The 20,476-nt window shown below is 47.6% G+C and overlaps 2 protein-coding genes across 8 annotated transcripts in view; one reads left to right on the forward strand and one right to left on the reverse strand.

The window, feature by feature from the left end:
• Positions 1-12,196, reverse strand: part of fryl (furry homolog, like) — a 96,249-nt gene extending 84,053 nt beyond the window's left edge. For all 6 annotated transcript variants that reach the window (XM_084444407.1, XM_084444408.1, XM_084444410.1 and 3 more), the window contains exons 1-2: positions 11,983-12,196; positions 6,238-6,307 (exon numbers count right to left, since the gene is read on the reverse strand). The gene's annotated coding sequence lies outside the window, so the exon portion shown is untranslated. The remainder of the gene's footprint in view (positions 1-6,237; positions 6,308-11,982) is intronic.
• A 440-nt stretch (positions 12,197-12,636) lies between these two features.
• On the forward strand, positions 12,637-15,592 carry ociad1 (OCIA domain containing 1). Of its 2 annotated transcripts, none has more exons than XM_084444196.1 (8): positions 12,637-12,838; positions 13,229-13,313; positions 13,430-13,483; positions 13,569-13,636; positions 13,766-13,839; positions 13,967-14,154; positions 14,328-14,483; positions 14,602-15,592. In XM_084444196.1, exons 1-8 carry the CDS (start codon positions 12,779-12,781, stop codon positions 14,637-14,639), a joined length of 723 nt encoding a protein of 240 aa, XP_084300322.1. In that variant the 5' UTR covers positions 12,637-12,778; the 3' UTR covers positions 14,640-15,592. The 2 variants fall into 2 exon arrangements, with proteins under 2 accessions (XP_084300322.1, XP_084300321.1); XM_084444195.1 differs by having other exon boundaries at positions 13,569-13,616; positions 13,710-13,839.
• The last annotated feature ends 4,884 nt before the right edge of the window (positions 15,593-20,476 follow it).

Below are 20,476 nucleotides of genomic sequence, written 5' to 3' on the forward strand. Positions count from 1 at the left end.
GAGCTCCCCCCCCCCGGCGAGCTCGCCAGGTGCGCGGAGGATCGGGACGAGAGACACAAGCGCGCGCCGGTGCGCATAAACATTAGGCCAAAGGCCCAGCAGCATCTACTGTAGGTGTACTGTAGGTCTGCTGTAGGTCTGCTGTAGGTCTGCTGTAGGTCTACTGTAGGTGTACTGTAGGTGTGCTGTAGGTCTACTGTAGGTGTACTGTAGGTGTACTGTAGGTCTACTGTAGGTGTACTGTAGGTCTACTGTAGGTCTACTGTAGGTCTGCTGTAGGTGTACTGTAGGTGTACTGTAGGTCTACTGTAGGCCATGAGACGACCACGCTGGTACTCCTGCGCCGGAAGCTGACCACCAGTACCAAGGGTGCATTTCAAGAATGGCTATTTTCTGCTGAGTCACCCTCAGGGCCGGATCTTGGGCAAACAGAACGCACCGGAGGGACGCAACCGGACCCCCCCGCCTCTCCGGGCTCGCGCTCCTCAACCTGATCTGGTAAACGGGCGCTGGCGGGACGCTGGGGCGGAGGTTTGGTTTGAGAAGGGGGGATGGGGGGGGGAAAGGAGGGGGGGGGATTTTCGAAACTAAAGTACCGTCTCTCTGTACGGCTGCTTCGCCTTACCGTTCGCGAGGGACCTGCGCCCCGAGCTGAGAGAGGTGCAGTAGAGCGCTATCAGCACAGCAGACTGACGCAGAGGTCAGAGGTCTGCTGTCCAGACGCGCACAGGGAGCTCAGACGGGCGGGGCGGGCCTTAGGGAACCCGCTCCGGGGTTCTGACCACGTTAGGCTGCTCGGTTTATTTCATCTCTACTTTAAATACCCTTGTTTTTTTTTTTTTTACACCAACCCCCACTGAGCCAATGCGCATCCAGCATGCGCTACGCACCCAAACTGGTACACACCCAAACTGGTGACGGCAAGATGACCGGCAGCGCCCCCTAGTTTCGCTAGCGGAACTACAACTGGGACGCTCAAACCTCTTTACAACACCACCAAAACCAGAAATAGAAGGACATGCATCAGCTCTGTGCGTAGTGCGCGTGAGACCAAAAACTCTTTCTGGGAGGAAGTGCCCACTCCCTTTATTGCCGCGTGTGAAAACATTGAGATGATGATGTAACAGTTTCAGCTTACTGCGTGTGACTGCAGAACCTGCCCTCTTGTCAAACTGAGCACACGCCCAGGAGCCCTGACAAGAGAAAAAGCATCACAGAGTGAAGAATTCTGAAACTACCGCTACCGCCACAACACATCATACCACGAGCTTCTCACTGCATGATCTAGCACCAACACATTCCGCTGTGTTAGCGTAAAGTGCCGGTGGACTGGTGGTACGGCCAAATAGAGGACAGGAGTTGCTGGTGTGTGTGTGTGTGTGTGTGTGTGTGTGTGTGTGTGTGTCAATGCCTGTGCCTGGTGTGAGCAGCAGTAAGTGTTGCAGCAGGCCTGCCCTCTAGGGGCCACCATGAGGACTGCGCTGCCAGCACAGACAGCCCAGTGTTGGTGTGATGAAGAGGCCTTTGTGTGTGGAGCCTCACCTCACACCATCCGGGAGTCAGACCAGCTCACCCTCTGGTCTAGACCACACTGAGGGATGACGTCACCAACACCCAAGACGCCGCAAGGTGTCTAACTCCGGATGTACGATGTCTCCCGTCTCACGGGAGTGACGTCACTGTGGGTTCACGGACCAGTTCAGTTCAGTTTAGGTCGTTTGTCGCCATCGTTAGAAACACGCGTGGGTGTGTAGACTAGATCTGGGAAAACCGGTTCCGGATACGGAACCGACCGGAAAACAATAGCCAGGTGGCCAAACAGTACCAGGACCCGTTCAGGATTCAGGCTCTCCCCCACTCCCCCTACGCTCCAATCACACCAAAAACAAACTTCTGACAGATTAACCTACATCTGGAACCCAGTCACAAGTTGAGCTTCATGTGGATTGTTGGGATCATTTCGTTAGCACTGTTGTTATTATTCTGTCGGGGGGGGAAGAGAGAGAGAGAGAGGGAGGGGGGGAGAGGGAGAGAGAGAGGGCAAGAGGCTGAGGTCCAGAGAGAGAGAGGGAGAGAGAGAGAGAGAGAGAGAGAAAGAGAGAGAGGGGAAGGGCTGAACAAGGGGCCAGGGAGAGAGAGAGAGAGAGAGGGCAAGAGGCTGAGGTCCAGAGAGAGAGAGGGAGAGGGGGGGGGGGTGAACAGGGGGCCAGGGAGAGAGGGAGAGAGATAAGAGGGAGGGAGGTAAAGAGAACGAAAGAAAGAGAGTGAGTGAGGGAGGCTGAGGCAGCAGGGAGGCCCAGAGGTGGGGGTGGACAGCGAGAGAGCGAGAGAGCGGGAGAGAGAGAGAGAGAGAGCGCGTCAGAGCTGAGTGATCAGTGAGATAGTCATCACGGGACCCGGCCAGCACAATGGCCTGTGGAGGCGTAGCTGTGGCGCTGTGTTGCGGTGGCCAGGCCCGGCCCGGTCCGCGGTGGCGGCGGTTTTAGAACAATAGCCCGGCGCAGGAGGCCCAGATCCCAATCAGCCCAGGAATGTAGAAGAGGAAGCCCGGGAACAATACGCCGCGTTCCTACGGTGCTCCGGGGGTACCGCCCGCACGCTAACGGCGAGACCGCCGCAGCCGCCCGCCTCGCGGCTGAGAAAACAGGATGACCGGGAAAGACCGCGGAGACTGGGCCTTAAGAGAGCGACCCCACAGGCCTCCACCCCCCCAGTCCCCAACACACCCACCCCGGGCCCAGACACTAACAACAACAACCCCCCTCCCAGTCTGAGGTGAGATCAGCTGTGGGATTCAGGATGATACTGCAGCGCCCTCCCGTGGTCCGGCCGGGAATGGCTAATCAGGCGTCAGGCTGTGGCACACCTGCCCTGTCTGTCTCTACCGCTGCTCTGTCTCCAGCCCCCTGTCTCGTCTCTACCCCTCCTGTCTCGTCTCTACCCCTCCCCCCTCTCTCTCTCTCTCTCTCTCTCCCTCTCTCAACCCAGGGTTTCCCACACATAGACTTTACTTAACAAGTCTAGTGGTAGTAGCGGACACTCGCGACTCAGACCATACTTTTCTTTGGACAGCTTATCAAGACACGGTCAGTATTTTTGAGCAACCTCCTTTTCTCCTTATAACCGTTTTCTGACTGGTAGGCTAGTAGCTTGAATTATACGAAAGCAAGCTGCAACTATGCAGCATTACCTAGCTAGCTTGGTAGACATGTATGCTCGCCAACGATAGGTAGAGAAGCATGTGTGTTTGTCCATGTGTGCAACAACATGCAACAAAGTTGTCCTGGCTGGCTCAATATGATGAGCTCATTTTCTCTTCTGGCTATGGCAGTTAGAAAGCCACTAACGTCACCTTAGGTTAGACTGCTTAATTGTTCATGCATCTACTCAGCAGATATGAGCATGAGTATTCTAGAGAATGTTCATGAGGAAGAAAGAGGCACAGCAACACAGCAGGTATCTTGGCATTTAGCGTGAAATGGCAATAAACAAATGATTGATTTGTGTTTTGTCTTGGTGAGTAGAATTGCTTGTTTTGACATCTGTAAATGTTTCAATCCCACTGTATGCTCTTTTACCCTGCCTAATCTCTGGACAGACACCAGCTGAGGTCAGGCAGCTGCTGGCCAGTGAACATGAGGAATGGGCAGAAATAAACCCGAACCTGAGCCTGCTAGCTGCAGCAGGGCCGCTCATCCGTCTCCAGTGTAAACTGAGATTTATTTTTCAACCATGAACAGGTTAAGTTCTTCAGCACTAAAAGATATTTGCCATCTAATTTCTGTATGGTTCATCTAAAGCCAAGTGACTGTTTAAAAAAAACAAATAAAAAACACAAAGTTTTTCAGGTCAACACTGACCTGAGAAACAGAGTTCCAAGGAGAGCACCTGGCTGCATGTCTGATATCCATTGATGGAGCAGCTCCAGAGGAGATCCCATATGCAGAGGCGTTGCCGCTCTTCTTTGAAAAACCAAGAAAGATAAAGTGCCCTGGCAAACAGTGCCGTCTTTGCTCAAACTAAGAGTAGCTAAAAGGCAAGAGAGAGACTAAGGCCTTGTTTACACGTAGCCCGGGGATCTGGGAAAACAGTGATATTTATCTGCGTTTGTACCTGTCGTTTACACGTAAACGGAGGTTTTAACCCACTGAAAACGAATGTTTTCAAAACTCCAGCCAAAGTGGAGATTTAGGAAAACTCTCTTTTTCGTTTGCATGTAAACAGAGGAAGACAAAGATTTACGTCATGTACGCGACAGAAAAGGCATTGCGTCAGGTGTGCGACCTTTGTTTACAGTGCGTTTGCTCCTCTGACGTGCTCTAATAATCATGGATGCTAAAGCGATGTTCGTTTGATGTTAGTGCAAAGTTTGTTGGTGTGTTTGCATTTGCAAATACAACTGCTTTATTATGATAACGTGTCTTCCTGCTTCTCGTTACACTGCCGCCTACAGGCGTAGAGTGCTCTTGGTGGCATATTTATGCGGGTGGCGGCATATTTATGCGGGTTCGTGTGCACGATTTTATTTTTTAAAACGGAGACGGGGAAATATATACGTTTATGTTAATACCCGTGTATGTGTAAACGAAGCCTAACGCTCTCATTCTCTCTCCCCTCCCCCTCTCTCTCCCCCACCCCCCCCCCCCCTCTCTCTCTCTAGCATACACATGCTCTCCTCACTCACTTGCTGTTTGTCTTGAAGACGCAAACATAATTCCAAGGAAGAAAAACTTCTGAACCGCCCTCTCACACACATCCTTTTTAATGTTCTTCTGCATTTGTATTGTTTAGAATAGCCCACCTTGTTAACGTGTCAGAGCATTGTGTACAGTTGATGTCGATGTGACATTTTTCATAATGCAATGTGATGCAGAATAAACCATTGACTGGCATCGTGATTGACCCTTAACACAATGCAAGAGCACTGTTACACTTTTCCTTTACATGAAGACATTTCCACCATAAAATGATGTATAAAATTTCACAAGAATGCAGGAAATAATGTGTCTGATGCTTAAACTTTTCTGGGGGAGGACCCCCAGACCACCTGCTTCATCAGGTTCGCCCCGAATCAGCTACCACCACAAGTATATTTATAACCTGTGGGAAACACTGATGGGGAGCGCATTACAAATGCAGTACCTATACCTATACCTAACCCCTCCTGTCCTGCCTCTACCCCTCCTCTGTCTCCAGCCCTCCTGTCTCTCTCCAGCGCTCCCGTCTCTCTCCAGCCCTCCCGTCTCTCCTGTCTCTCCCAAGCCCTCCTGTCTCTCCCAAGCCCTCCTGTCTCTCCCAAGCCCTCCTGTCTCTCCCAAGCCCTCCTGTCTCTCCCAAGCCCTCCTGTCTGCAGGCGTCTTCATCCCCAGATCTCGTTGAGGACGGCACATCTCAATGCTATTCAGTAATGTGGACGGTCTATTGTATTTCCCACAGATATCCGGTTGGCTCAGGTCAGGTTTGTGGAGAACTGCACCTAGACTCTCAGGCAAAGGAGGCGTGTAAACAGAACCCAGTCCCCAGACTGACACAGAGCCTCCTGTCATCTCCGGGGAATGTGACCTGACCAGCCCCCTAGGTCACAACCACACGCACCCCTCCGCCCCGGCCAATCACGGCTCGCTCAGAGCTGACGAGAGTGCTTCCCCTAACCTGCTGGGGCACACGCCGCACCTTCAACCAGGAGTGACGAACTGCCTCCGCTTCAGCTGTGCTACATCGCGGGGCTGCTTGCGCGCACACGAGCGACAGCAGGGCGCAATGTAGGTCAAGCTAGCTGTATGGATATGGCTAATGCGTGTCCTGCAGAGACCTGCCCCTACATACCTGGCAGTGCTTCCGCCACTACAGAGTACATTCCTGGTTGTGGAGGCCTACGCACCTCGCGGCCTGCAGAGTAAATGAGGAACGCTATCGTTTCCCGTACTTCTTCTTCGCGTGTCTGTCTGATGTGGTCTCAAACGTTTCTGTCATCTCGCTCTTCCGTCAAGGCTGTCGCGCCACCGCATCGACCAGACGCAAGCCATCGAGGCCCCGCGTTCGCAGGGAGAGCTCAAAATGGCGGCCGCGCTGTGAAAAGCCTCCCCGGACAGAAGCGAAGCCTCCGCCCGCGCCGCACCCCCAGAGTGCAGGGCACGGCTATTGCGCACTTAATCCCGCCTGTTCGTTCCCACAGTGCTTAACCGGGAGGCCTGAGCGCAAGCAGCTCCTGATGAGGCCGTGTGTGATGTGACGTACCTTAAGGCCATAGAGCAAAGGCTGGGGCAGGCGAGAGGGGGAGGTCCCACGATGTCACAGCGACAGGAACCTGAAAGACACACACACACACACAGCACAGAAAGCACGCTGTTAACAATCAGGCCGTCGCAAACCGGACTGGCCTGCTGTGAGCGATCGCTCCCCATACCCCTACCGAAGCCTCGGGCAGGCAGAGAGCTACTCCGCTCTGGTCAGAGCGGACGGAGCAGAGGTATCCCAGGTCAGGCTGCTCTGGTCCAGCCTGGGCTGCTCTGCGGCCGGCCGGTCGGTCGCGGCGGAGCACAGCCCGGGATTTGAATCTCCTTCCGAGCAGAGCGGTAATCTGAAGATTAGATTATCCACTCCATTCAAGAGGCAGTTACGTAAAAGTGATCAGAGCCTTCGCCCAACACAGCGCCAGCGACACCTTTCCCCATCCAGCCCACAGCCATAAAAGCTGACTTTACAGGCCCAAGCACTGTCATGTCTCCCCCCGTCTCAGCTCTGAGCACCTCGCAGACAAAAGGTAGGCTATGAAGTGACACCATCACTAGGGATGAGATGGTATACCGTAAAACCACGAACCGCGGTATAAAATGTCCACGGTATTAGAACCGTGACATTCCCTGTGTTTACGGTATTACGTTTACGGTATTACACAATAATGCGCTGCTGAAACTTCACATTTCAAGTTGCTTGCAACAGTTAATTTGTAATTTAATATAAGCTTGCTATTAATAAACTGAGCTTAATTACAATAGTGTGTATTTTCCATCATGTGTTGCACTGTAGTTCATTCAAAATAAAATACTTGTTTTTTTATGTGTGTTGGGGAGGTGAAATGCCGTATACAGTGAAATACCGTAAACTGTACCGTGTAACTAGATACCATACCGTACCGTAATGCAAAAATCCATACAATCTCATCCCCTAGCCATCACACAGGGGTTCACACTCTGACAACACATTTCTGGAGTCAAAACGGGAAGGAAAGGAATAGGGTCGTAACATGAGGACTCGGCGACGAAATAATGTGGTCATTGACTAATAGCAGAGCATGTTGAATGTCCAGTCTACGGTCGCACAAAAAAAGAGGAAGAGCAGCCAGTAAGTCGCACAGACCAAACACCCCCCCCCCCCCCCCCCCCACACACACACACACCAGTCAGCAAGCCAGCCAGTCCGTTTGCCAGTTTGGGGTGCGAAAACGAGCCCGCCTCTAGGCAGCGTGACAGAGCGTGAGAGCAGGTCAGCATGGAGGAATTAGAAACTTTAAACCTCCCCCTAGCAAAACCCACACGGTGCACAGAGATAAAGTGTACACTCTCTTCCTACCCACAAACACACCACACACATACACAGGAATAAGGTACTTTCTCAACACACACACACACCATTTCTCACTCATTTCTCACACTCTCAGATCTGCAAATAATATATCTGACTTCCTGTTAGCTCAGCAAATCCTCAACCAGTGTGACCACAGAGAGTGACATATGAAGAGCTGAGAATGGCAAGCAAGGCTGTAGGAGGCCTGGAACACACACGCGCACACGCACACTCACACTCACGCACACACACACGCACACTAAGCTTCTGCTCTATGTATAGCTGCCTAGACAGGGCAGAGGCAGTCATGCCCTACACAGGTAGGAAGTATTGAACATGAGATGGTGAACATGCTGTCCAGGGGACAGCAGAGACGCACGGAGAGCAAAGGTCACCACGGTGCAGCTGCACGACAGTTCTGACCAATGGTTAACCGCAAACTAGAGGCCCCGCCTCCTCCAGGGCTTCCTGGGTCAGACAGTGTGAGGAGGATGCTGATCTCTCCGGGTGGGAAGATCCCAAAGATCTCAAAACTAATTACAGTACTGGGGCGGGGCTGTGGGTGTGGTCTCTGGTAAATGGATAAATGGGGCGGGGGGGGGTCATCCAAGTTCTCACACCTAGCAGCATCAGCACTTCTCCAAGGCACTAGTTCCATGACTGGATGCTAGTGAACAGAGTGCTATAAAGCAAAGGGGATGGAAAAGGAGAGCACTAGCTGGCTTACATCTGGCTCCCCAACACCAAATGACAGGCTTCAGCCTGGAGTAATCACTACCTTTGTCAACAGCGGAAAACAGTGGCTAGCTTCTGACAGAGAGAGAGGCCTTTCATGCTACCGCCCCATAGAACCACCTATTTGCATGCTTTAAAACCTCTTCCTCAAACCCCAGGTGATGTCTAAAGCAAGATAGGCTACCGTGAGGCGTCCCAAGATTAAAAAAGCTACACACACGCACACACGCGCACACACACACACACAGACACACGGAAGCCGGGCTGGGCAAGCTGGAGCTGTTTTTTTTTTTTTTTTTTTTTTTTCTTCGGATGAGGACAGGGTGGTTTCTTTGGTGAAGTCAGGCCCAAACATCAATTATGCTGTTTCAAACCCGTTCTCCCTAAGCCAAGAATAATCTGCATCGGCAAGGCTCAATTATAGGCTATTTCCAGCTGAACCCACCCCACATTACTGTGTGTTACAGAAAACAGCCTCTCAATGATGTGTCCAAATGAGAAAGTCTCTTATTTTCTGAGCATGACTGTTATAAAGGAAGGTGGAGCCAATCTAATAAGGAGAAGCTCTGTCTAACTTCCTTTAAACGTTGCTAATAGATCATAATCAAAGACAGTTGGTTGTTGTTGTTTTTACATGCTCTTCATTTTTGCTGCCAGGTACACTCTTCAGCAGTTCGGGTTAATAATTTAGCTCCAAGCAAACATGCGCACACTCACATACACACATCAACCAGCCGTTCCAGTTTAACCACCAATTTTTGCAAGCGCTGCCTTATTCCAGAGCCAGTGAATTGAGGCTATAGACAAGAGGACAATAAAGTGTCACAACTCACTGATAGGCTACATCCTACCAGGCTTCGTCCCGCCAGCCCTCCTGATAAGGCGGCAGGTGGCTTGCTCAGAGGGCAAAGGTCATGGAGGCTGGTGTCGCAGAAGGAGTCAACAATGTGGACAGATATTTGTGTAGCATTGAGCTCCCTGACTGAATACAGTGACACCTTCCTATTTGTTTTACCAGATGGCCGAGGGGCAGACATGTCAGTCAAAGGGACAAGTTTGACAGGCTGGGTGGAGCATAGTGAGGAGGGTGGTTCTGCTGTCTCACACACTAGAAGACAGGTCAATTTGGATGAAATGTTCTCTTCTCATCCCTGATTACCACCTTCAGACAATAGCCTGTGACAACACATGTAGACATTTCCTCAGACAAACGTGTTTCCTCACCAGTGTCAACACCACATAGTTTAGTAGTAGTGACGAAGTGCTGCTTGCATAACTGACAAATCCATTACAAAATGACATGGAGTGATGAAAGAGCATGATGAATAGGGTAGGCTTACTGTATGCTTGGCTTGCATTACCTCATCATGTTTTAGTGGTGGTCACTTCTGGACTGTTAGGTCAATTCGGCCCTAATCCTGGCAAAAGGACATCTTAGTGAAGGCGAATGAGGAGGGGCTAATCTTTCATCCTACACCCATCAATGTTTTACCAGATTAAACCAAACACACACATTCCCCGGAATTATGTCAGAATTATGTCCTGGATAATCTGGTACTAGATGCCCCTCTGCAATCTAGAGAGATTCTCAGCAGTTCCTGTGTGTGTGTGTGTGTCATATTGACCACCTAGGGAGTTCCCACAGGCTGTGTGTGTGTGTGTCCACATCTGCACCATCAGTGGATAATCCTTGTAGGGACATATGAGGATCAGAGTGACTCCTGCTCTGGAGGATAGGGCAGAGAGGGCAACCATGGTGGTTCACTCCATGTTAGTGACAATATACAATTCACATCAAGGCCTGGAGGAATACTAACTACTAAGTACTCACATATCGCATATATGACAGATTCGATTTACACCTTCTCAAAATGATAATAGCCTAAATCATGTGGAAAAAATGCACAGACCTACAATGATGTACTGAAGCTTCTAAGCTACTCTGCGTCCTAAAAAGTATTGCTACACCACATACAGACTGCTCACCCACTGGACAAGAATACCATCAGATAAAGAGTTCCCATGCTTCCAACCATCTACACAGCAACTGGTCATTTGATGTGCTTAATGCAACAATGCGAAGAGCAACAAGGTCCTTGAATTAAGTGGTTAGTGATTATTCAGAAGATGTGCAATAATGAATGTGGGCCCTACAGACAGACTTTTCTCCAGATCAGAAGCGCATTGTTAAGACCTTGTGGTCCACAGCCTACGTCTGAAATAGCTTGGCCTTCTCCACCTCCAGACTCACTGCAGACTGACCAGATGCCTCTGTGAGTCCAGTCTCGCTGCCTGCGTCTCCAGACAACAAGAACAATCCCCCTATTGTGTGTCTGTTACTCACTAAATAGAACAAAGTTCTCCATAAAACGAGACACACAAAATACTGTGAATCACACTTCCCAGCGGCATACAAGCTTGCACAGGGCACTGCATGGAGAGAAGCTAGGGGCTAGGCTTGGGTCATTTTTAGGTGGCTACTGTTCTCTGCACCAGTCACCTGCATAACAGAACCACATGCATTGTCCGAGAAGGGGGTATGTACTGTAGATGGCATTCATACCGTGCATCACTCACAGCTCTCATTGGGCCTACTAGGATAGTTAACTTAGTGTAAGCCAAGCAACCAACTCGGAATATTAGGTTAAGGTTACATAAAAAAACGTTGATAGCGGTTCAGTTGTAAGCCAGAGGCAACTAACAAACTACAAAGCTAGTGTTAGGCCATTTACTTCGCAAAGTACATTCAGTGGCTTTAACGGGGATTTACAACTAATGCAGGTTACTATTAGCGTGGTTCTGAATAGTAACGTTAATCAACTCATTTGATAACCATGCCCTGCCCTAGCTAACGTTAAAAACTAGCTATTTATTGCTGTGTACATGCATCACTCTCCCAGCAAATACATTGTTAACTATAGTGCTAGCTAACGTTAGCTAGCATAATAGTGCAGCTAGCCTAGGTAGTTAGCTAGGAAGGAGGCATGATAAGTGCATAGCGAGCTAAGTTAGCTTACTACTAATATGAAACATTGGCTAGCTACTGTGGACAGATGATTAGTTAGTCGTAAAGAGATAATTTATTGGCTTGCTGGATGACACCAACTTACTCACACGCCAGTTAGTAGGAGAGCCCGATGCCGAGATATGTTCGCTAGCGCACTACTCATCATTAGAGACTACCGTAGCCAGCTAGTGTGCTCGCTACATGGGCTGCTAGCTCAGCTGGCTAGTAATGCTGACAAGAAGTTGACATCTCTTCGTTTTGTGCCAAGCGGCGTTCCTTCGTCATGAGGCTGGACCAACCAACACGGGCGAAGCGGCTGCACAATTTCCACAATTTCACCTTTTCCACCATTCACGTTGGTGTATCTATCTCAAAATCAAAGTGGGAGTTGATTGCACAAGTACACACTTTAGGAAGGAGGAGGACACTTGATAGCTAGCTACATAAATCAGATAACGGCGTCACTTAGCTATGGATCTAGCCGGTTATCTGTCACCATTATGGGATCCCAATGACCTGGTTTAAGTAGTGGCAAAAAAACGAGTGGCCAGAAGTAGCCCTGTACACCGTGCGGCGGACCCTACATATTAAACGAGCAGCCCTAGTAGCTAGCTTCGCTAACAACTCGAGGGTGGCTGTTTAGCTGGTGAGACCAAACTGTCGGCCGTGCTTACCTCTCTAAAGTGCGCTTGGGTGCTTGCAATCCAACTCCTTTGGCATAGGGTATCTTTTTTCCAACCGTGAAACTTCACTATTGATTGGCATGCAATAGGGATGTTTCAGCATTTGTATATCCCCTACTCCGTATTCCCTTATTGAAATTAGAACGTTATTCTAAATTTCCAAAGACCAAAAACTCGTCGAATGGCAACGAACCCTACAGTAAGATCGGTGAGTGATTTTTCCCCTGGCTATTTGTTCAGCCTGTGGCAATCATACGTCTTTCCAGAAAGACATGCGTTGATTGGATGGCGTTTGTGCGAGAGAGGAAATTAGATTTAACTTCCAGCGTGATCCGGGGATGTGAGTGGCGTTTAATTTGAGGAGTTTGCGTTTTACTCACTGATGCACTCGGTGAGTGGAGCCTACTTTATTCATCTGTCATCTGAAAGAGGCACACGATAAACGCTTTGTGCATGTTATAATGGGAGTGAGACCGACTTTATTCTGCCCCATTGCCTTTTCTAAATCCCGGCAAATTAGTCGGGGTGGCCCGGGAGTGCTAAACTAATAAAAGCTAGACGCGCACCAAATGTTGTGCTTAAAATCAAATGCACGCACTAGCGCCCCCTCCTGGAGGTTTGTGTGACACGAGACACACGATAAGAGACAGGAAGGTCAAGCAAGCTAGCCACATAAATTGAGGTGTTATTGGAAGTTCTCTGTGACCCTTGACTTCCACCTACCCAACCTCGAGGTTATGGTGGAATCAGCAAATAACACTTGATAATCTTGATTGCATTGGAAGCCATGTCACAGACGTCCTCGGGGTTTACGGATCCACAACAACAGCAATACGGCGGGGCTCAGGTTAGCAAGCTAGCTAACTGTAACTCACAGTAGCGGACCTTACATAGGCTAACGTTAGCTTGGTTACTGTTAACGTTAGTTAGTTTGCTTGAATCTGTGAATTCAATATCAAGTATCAATGAAAGTGGCATGACAGGAAGTGTAGCTAAACCAAATGTTGCAGAGGGCACGTTGGAGCTAATCGCGGCTAGCTAGTAGCTAGCTAACGCCCCCTTATTCCAAATGTATAGCCTGCACGCTGCCAAACTGGGCAGTCATTTTCTAATAGCTAGTTAACGTTAGATAAGTAAATTTGTACATCAAGAAGCTGGCAAGCTTACTGTTGCCAACTAACTAGCTGTCTTCTCAGTGATAGCTTCATAAAGTAAAATTGATGCACCTGTTCAACAGAGTCTGGCTGGGGCTGGCTACATCCCCACAGAGGAGGAAAAAAGGATATTTAGGGAATGTAACGAAGAGAGCTTCTGGTACAGATGTAAGTTATGGTCATGAACACAATTTCTCCATGATGGTGGTTGGACGGATGGTTTGTACTGTGCTGTATGCATACTGTCCACACGCTCTAACAATGACAACACTCCCCCCCTCCAGCACTGCCGTTATCTGCTGTTGCAGTGGCAGTAACGCAGGTGCTCGTCTCAAGAGGTGAGTGGTCTTCGAGGCTGCCACGCAGTGAAAGTACACCTACTAAGTCTTTAGTGGACAAACATTCTTTATCTTTCCTTCTCAGGAGCTTTAACACCTTCACCTCGCTTCGGTTCCTTGCCTAAAGTAGCCTGTGAGTACCAGGACTACGCCGTATCTGTTTGGTTACTGTCCTGCTGTAATTCTAGTTAATATGAACTAGTAACTGACCATTTTCGATGTCCAGTCGCTGCTGTGATTGGGTACATAGGAGGGAAGATTTCCTATACCAAGATATGCCAGGAGAAGTTCAAAAACCTGGAGAATTCCCCATTAGGAGAAGCATTGAGACAGGGGCAGCGGCACCTACCCCAACAGTAAGTGTTTGAAGTATGTCTGACATCACAGCACACACTGACCGTAGTTGTTACCTGCCCATGGCGTCATTTAAACTTCTGTGAAGTGATGTGATCTGCAGATGATGTTGGTTTTCCTTGGTCTCAGCTCAGCTCCTCAGAGCCAGTCAGAAATGGGCAATCCCAACCAAATGACCTTTGACCCAGCCCTCCAATCAGTGACCGAGCCGCAGGTTTCAGGGGACTCCTTCAGCGACCTGTCCAGCTCCACCTATCAGCCTGCTCCGTTTAGCGAGTCTGCCCCCGCGCCGGCCGGAGATTACATCAACCCACAAGGTAGACACATGAAGATTCATGCCATGATTATAAGGACTATAACCATCGGTGAAAGGTTGCTCCCTCATATAAAAATGAGGGTACATGTGAATCGTCTTATCACAGAAGTTTACCAACGTTTGACTTATTATTGGTATGTGATTCTCATAGTTCTTTTCTCTTACTGTTGCTAGAACCGTCCTATTTGGACGAGGAGACGCCCAGCAGGAAAGCGATCCTGTATGAGGACCTTCGGAGCAAAAACCGCGAGCACTATGAGGTCACCATGACCCAGAAGGCCGACACGCTGCTTAAGGCCCCTGCTGAAGTACCTGCTCTGAGGAAAGATGGTGGGCCTCACTGCAGTCAGCCTTGTTCAATGAAATTCTACTTCTGTCGCATATAAGTGCCACTGTGTGTCTTGTCACCTAACAGACAGATCTCTCCTTATTTATTTTGTACTCACAGTGAAAAGGAACCAGTACGGAGACACATTGGATGAGTGAGAAAGAAAGATGGGGGAAGAGAGAGGAGGTGGGCTGCAGGAGCCAGTGGCCCAGTGCTGCACCAGGAAGGCTGTTTGAGCACTATATTCTGTGTGATCATGACATAGAAATCAGTCCCCCAAATTCAAAAATGTAAAAAAAAGGTGTGTCAAGTCTGTGCAATGAATACCAACTTTATTGGATTGTATTAATTGACTGAATATAACGTCCAAGCCTACTACCGGCCCATTTACCCACACCACCCCCTTTGCCATTGAAAACAATACATCATCTTGTTGATCAAATGTTATTGGTAATTATTACAGATGTGTGGAATTGCAGAGTTATACACATGTTGGAAATGGAATGGACTTTCAACTGGTTGTCGTCTGTGAATACCACATATCCATATCAGTTACAGGGTAACTGTAGTGACATCTGAGCCTTTTCTGGTGTCAGACGAGAGTTGAGGTGACGACAGGTCAAAGGTTTGAAAAGACTGGACTGGAGATGCATGTTAATGGCAGTCTTACCTTACCTGACAGAAAATCTAGTAAAATCTGAGTTATCTACAAGGTTATTCCTTGCCTGACAAACTAGTCATTTGGCATTCCGTAGTCGTACAGCTGCCATGTCAAGGTTACCATTATTACTTTGTGACCCGAGTTCCACTTACTATTTACATTTTAACGCGGAGGTGTACGTGTTAGGGAAATTCCATTCTTGAAAGGCATCTTGAATAACTCGTTCCTCTCAACAATGACACTGATTTCTCAAATGACATGATGCTTTTAAGCAAATAAACCAAATTGGTTCATCTTAGCAGGCTTGTATCTGTTTTTTTTTGCTTCCCTCTGGAAAATCTAGGGGTAGGATCTATGTCCATTCCCCTATTGCTCTCTGTAAAGCGCATTGTGTTGCCACTGTGTTTGAAATATGCGCTATACAAATAAAGTGTGATTTGATTTGATTGAGCCATAGCATCCTAATCGCATCCTACTTAAATGACTCACCCCTACTGTTCGCCTCGTCTGTTATTGTTCCAGCATTTCTGCCTGTTGTCAATAGCCGGCCTGTGCCTTTGCTCCGCCCCAGTGCCTTAAACGTATATATTACGTTTTAGCTTTTAATTTGTAAACAAGTCTCTTACTGCCATCTAGCGGTAAATAATATCAATGATTGCTGCTTTAAAGAGCTGATTTAGACACAGTTCATGTTTAATTTTATTTGTCATATGTGCAAGTTACGGGTACCATGTACAAAAGATACCAGAAAGGCAGAGTAGCCTACTCGTTTTCAGGACCTGAGTCAAACAGACAAAGAGGATAATATAGAGACTAATGGCGCCACCTTGTGGCCATAACTTGCATGACTTAAAACGGTGATTATCAGTCGTGCATCGTTCAGGACAAGAGAAATGCAACTCTTATCATGTAGTGTAGGTATAGGTATATATCCAGTTTATATACAATTTATTTATTTATCACAAGGTAGTTTAATAGAACAGAGGCATCACATCAGGTCCATAGACATTTTGTCCCCCTGCAGTAAAGTCCATTGTAGCTGAAACAGAATAAGAAGTACATGAAGACCTGTGTGTGTGTGTGTGTGTGTGTGTGTGTGTGTGTGTGTGTGTGTGTGTGTGTGTGTGTGTGTGTGTGTGTGTGTGTGTGTGTGTGCGAGTGTGTGTGTGTCAGTCAGAGAGTGTACCTCTAGCTTTGTGCTGCGTCTGCGGGTACTGCTGTGGCGTGCTGCCTCTTACATTCCTCACACACACGGGGGCAGTGTCTGTTAAGAAACGGTTCAGTTACTGCTACACACACCAACATCAGCTTCCCTCTCTCTGCCATACCAGCATGGATAGTAGCGTTGCAAGGGGTTGGGGAAAATGTCCAGAAAGTTAGTCAGTTAGTTTAGTAAAAATCAATGGTGATTTGGGGGGGGGATTGTGTCTCAATTGCCAAAGCACAAAATATGATTTTGATCATACTGTTGTCTGATTTCATAACAAAGAGAATGAAAACGTTAGAAGAAAACCATTAATAGTCTACCACTTGTACTAAATATCACTGTGGTGTACAATATTTACTCCAGTCCACATGATAAGCTGTGGGCATGATAAGACACAGTGATTGGTATCTCACCCAGGTTTACTTCACCTGATCTCTTCCTAGAACTAAGGCTGACGTGATATGTTCCTCTGCTTCTCTCACCTGTGTCCTGCTGGGACACCTGGGCCAAAACCACGCCCTCTGAAGAAGCCTGGTCCAAACCAAGGACCATCCTCAGGACTAAAGACTGGACCAAGTGTCTGGAACTTGTTTCTGCATGTCCCGACATAAGACGCCTTCCCCACTAGATAACCAAGGACTCCAGCCGCTGTGGAGACCAGGTTATTGGTTGAATCATAAGCATGTTCTTACTAGGAAGAACATAGAATAAGGGCCATGTGTGACGACGGAGAAGTGCTGCCTTAACTGACTCATCTGCCCCCCCCCCCTGTGGGCTCACCTGCTAGTTTGGGGAATGGGCCGAATCTCTTTGATGCACTCCAGACTCCTGTAGACAGAGATTAAACAGTGTAAGCTTGCGGACGATACAGTAATACATGTATAATAAGAAGCTGACCAGTATATGTCTTACTGTTGTAGATGAGACCACCAGTAACAGCCATGCTACCCAGGGAGATGGGGAGAGCTGGGAGGGACAGGGGAGAGGAGAATGGGGGAGAGAGACGGACAGAGGAAGAGACCAGGTTTGGGTTTGAGAGAGCAGAATTCTGCAAAACCATTTGAATACCAGTATTCAAAGTATCCACTTTCTAACAATTAGTAAAAGTGCTTTCATTTTTCCCATTTTTTCCTCCTGTCCAGCCATATCCAGATGGAATGGTGGTCATTGTCATATCTGACTCAGGGGTTGAGTTTCAGCGAGCAGAACGTAAACATGAGCAGTGGAGAAGGGGGTTAGATTAATGAGGCCCACGGTCATGTAAAAAGTGTTATACTTTTTATAGTGTATACAGACTGGAATAATCCTATATACTCAGGTTTTAACCGGATACATTTGATTATTTGGTACATATCTGCGAATATATAGGATTATTCCAGTCCGGATACATCTCTTTTCACGCAGGAGTTACTATTCATATAACCCTCCCACTATGAGGAAGAGAGAGCAAACTATGAAAGTGAACTCATGTCATTTGCGTTTCTATGTGACATGCAAGGGCCTTTCTCAGAGTACACGTGTTTGAAGTTAAAGACATACAGTAACAGATTGAGTTATTAAAGTGGTCTGGATGGTGTAGGTGTGTGGAATGCCCTTTTACCTCTATACCAGAAGCTCTCCTCCTGACACTCCCTCCAGATCTGCCTCACCTCGTCTCTGTGGAGGTGATTATCACCATGCTGACACTGAGAACATGATAAAAGGGTGCTTTATAGAACCATTGATAACAAGAACCCTCTGAAAAAGGGTTCAATATAGAACCCTATACTGTTCCAAATAGAACCCTTTTCCGCTCCAGGTGCTGTTTTGGAACCCCAGCCTAAAAGTTTCTTTCTATCCTGAGACAGGTTCTATATTTGACTTTTTACCCACCTGAAAGGGTTCTATATGGAACTTTTGTTTCTTTTTTTTTTTACAGAATTGTATTTATTTTCAACAGAAACCCCATAGCAAAACGGTGCACACCGTTTTCAGACTGAACTCAACCCATTTCAGTAATATACCTCTCATTACCCCTCAGAACTGCAATAAATCTTTCATGAAACAGGACCCAGAATATCTCCCTGTACCACAATGCACCAGGTGGTTGTCCTTGATCCAGTTAGATCCAGTTTGTCAAAATACATTTTCTGGCCAGGAACCTTTTTCAGAAGGTTGTTCTATTGCTACAAACAGATCTACACAGAACATAATTTAGTGTAACCTGTCACAAAACCCGCTTGTAACCTAAAAGAAAAGCAATGTGTCCCTCTGACCTTTTTCTCTCCCTGGCCAGCTCCGTCTGTCGGTACGCCAGCTCCCTCTGTCCGTACAATCACAGTGTTCGCAGGAACGTCCGAGCTCATGATGACAGACTTCTGGAGCAGAGTGGGTATCACACTGTGTTATTCCACTTAGTAGAGTTCTACCTGGACCCAACCCAAATGTATTACTTTCTTCTTCCTCACCAGTTTATCAGTTTCCACCAACCCAGACCCCTTTGGTATGCCAAGTTTTCTCTGTTCCTTGAATGCCTTCTTTGCTCCACCCTATTTGAATAAACATTGAAGAGGCCCTACCCACCAAGAGGGTTATTGAAACAAAATTGTAATACTTGAGCTGGGGTGAGTTCAGCTCCGACAAAACATAGCAAAACGTTTATTGAAATGAAAACGGTGGTGCGTTGGAAGACCCTGCTGATTGGGTAGCACAGAGAAAACGTGTAATTCAACCCAGAAACCATAGCAAAATGGTGCACACCGTTTTCAGATTGGAACTCAACCCAACTCTCTCTCTCTCTCTCTCTCTCTCTCTCTCTCTCTCTCTCTGCTCTTTCTCTCCGCCTCCGCTGTCTCTTTCAAATTCAGTAGATGATAGTCTTTATGATGTAAACTTGACTATTACACAGTTCTTTTTGAAGAACAGGACATGTGATTCCATGCATTGCATTGAAAACTCTGCATAATAAATTAGAACACATTTCATTTGACCATCTCTCAGGAGTGACACACCCAAGTGTCCTAGGGTCACCTCTGAACACCTTTCCCTGCCCTACCCTCCGTACCCTGCCCCACTATGACAAAGCGTTATTTAGATAACTGCCCTCTGCTCGTGTTCACAGCATTCCAGTTACAGTATGAAGCAGGTGTGAATCAGTCATTATCGCTTACGGCCCTTCAGATTTGTTCACTTCCTGTGGGATCACGAGCATCAGTTGGTCCAGAGTCTATGTTCCAAAGTCCTATTCTAGTGATAAACGATAAACAATTGTCCATGTGGCAGAGTATGTATGTATGTATGTATGTATGTATGTATGTATGTATGTATGTATGTATGTATGTATGTATGTATGTATGTATGTGTGTGTGTATGTATGTATGTATGTATGTATGTATGTATGTATGTGTGTGTGTATGTATGTGTGTATGTATGTATGTATGTATGTATGTATGTATGTGTGTGTGTGTGTGTATGTATGTATGTATGTATGTATGTATGTATGTATGTATGTATGTATGTATGTATGTGTGTATGTATGTGTGTATGTGTGTATGTATGTATGGTGTGCTCTCACCTCTGGGTCAGACCACAGGTCTTAGAGCCCTGCTCTCACCTGGACCTGGGATGCATTGGACTGGAACAGAATTCTGTAGCATTGTTCCATACAGTCGTGAAGGATAAAACAAAACTGTTCATGTAACTTATGTATCTGCAACTTCAGATAAAAAAACAACTAGGCCCACACATAGAGAAAACATCACACCCTACGGTAAACAACGCTTTCCATCCTGACCAATCATATTTCACAACAAACGCGGCTGGCGTGACTGAAGGTGACGCGCACCATTGAGAAGATGCGAATGGGCGGTCTCCTCTGTGCGGATTAGCCAATGGAGTTCCATCGTGGGCAGGTTTTCATTCTTGCACGAGGAAATCCTGATTATTGACATATGTAGGTAAGTTTTCTAGCCAATGAGCAACGGCAGTGGAACAGTCTGATTGCAAACTTTGACCTCTCACATTCGCGCAAGGGAGGGTCTTAATTCTTTGTCCACATTGCGACTACATGACTCCCACGGTAGCCTATCAGCAAGACACAGGGGCGCGGCCACTGAGTTCGCCTTCAACCTAAATCATCTGTGGGCATG

The sequence above is a fragment of the Borostomias antarcticus genome, assembly GCF_949987555.1.
Source record: "Borostomias antarcticus genome assembly, chromosome: 10".
Lineage (NCBI taxonomy): Eukaryota > Metazoa > Chordata > Actinopteri > Stomiiformes > Stomiidae > Borostomias > Borostomias antarcticus.

Coding starts and splice junctions, on each gene's coding strand:
- ociad1 (XM_084444195.1), top strand. CDS start 12,779: ATGTCACAGACGTCCTCGGGGTTTACGGATCCACAACAACAGCAATAC. Junction 12,839..13,228: donor AGCAATACGGCGGGGCTCAG/GTTAGCAAGCTA, acceptor CCTGTTCAACAG/AGTCTGGCTGGGGCTGGCTA. Junction 14,155..14,327: donor AGATTACATCAACCCACAAG/GTAGACACATGA, acceptor TACTGTTGCTAG/AACCGTCCTATTTGGACGAG.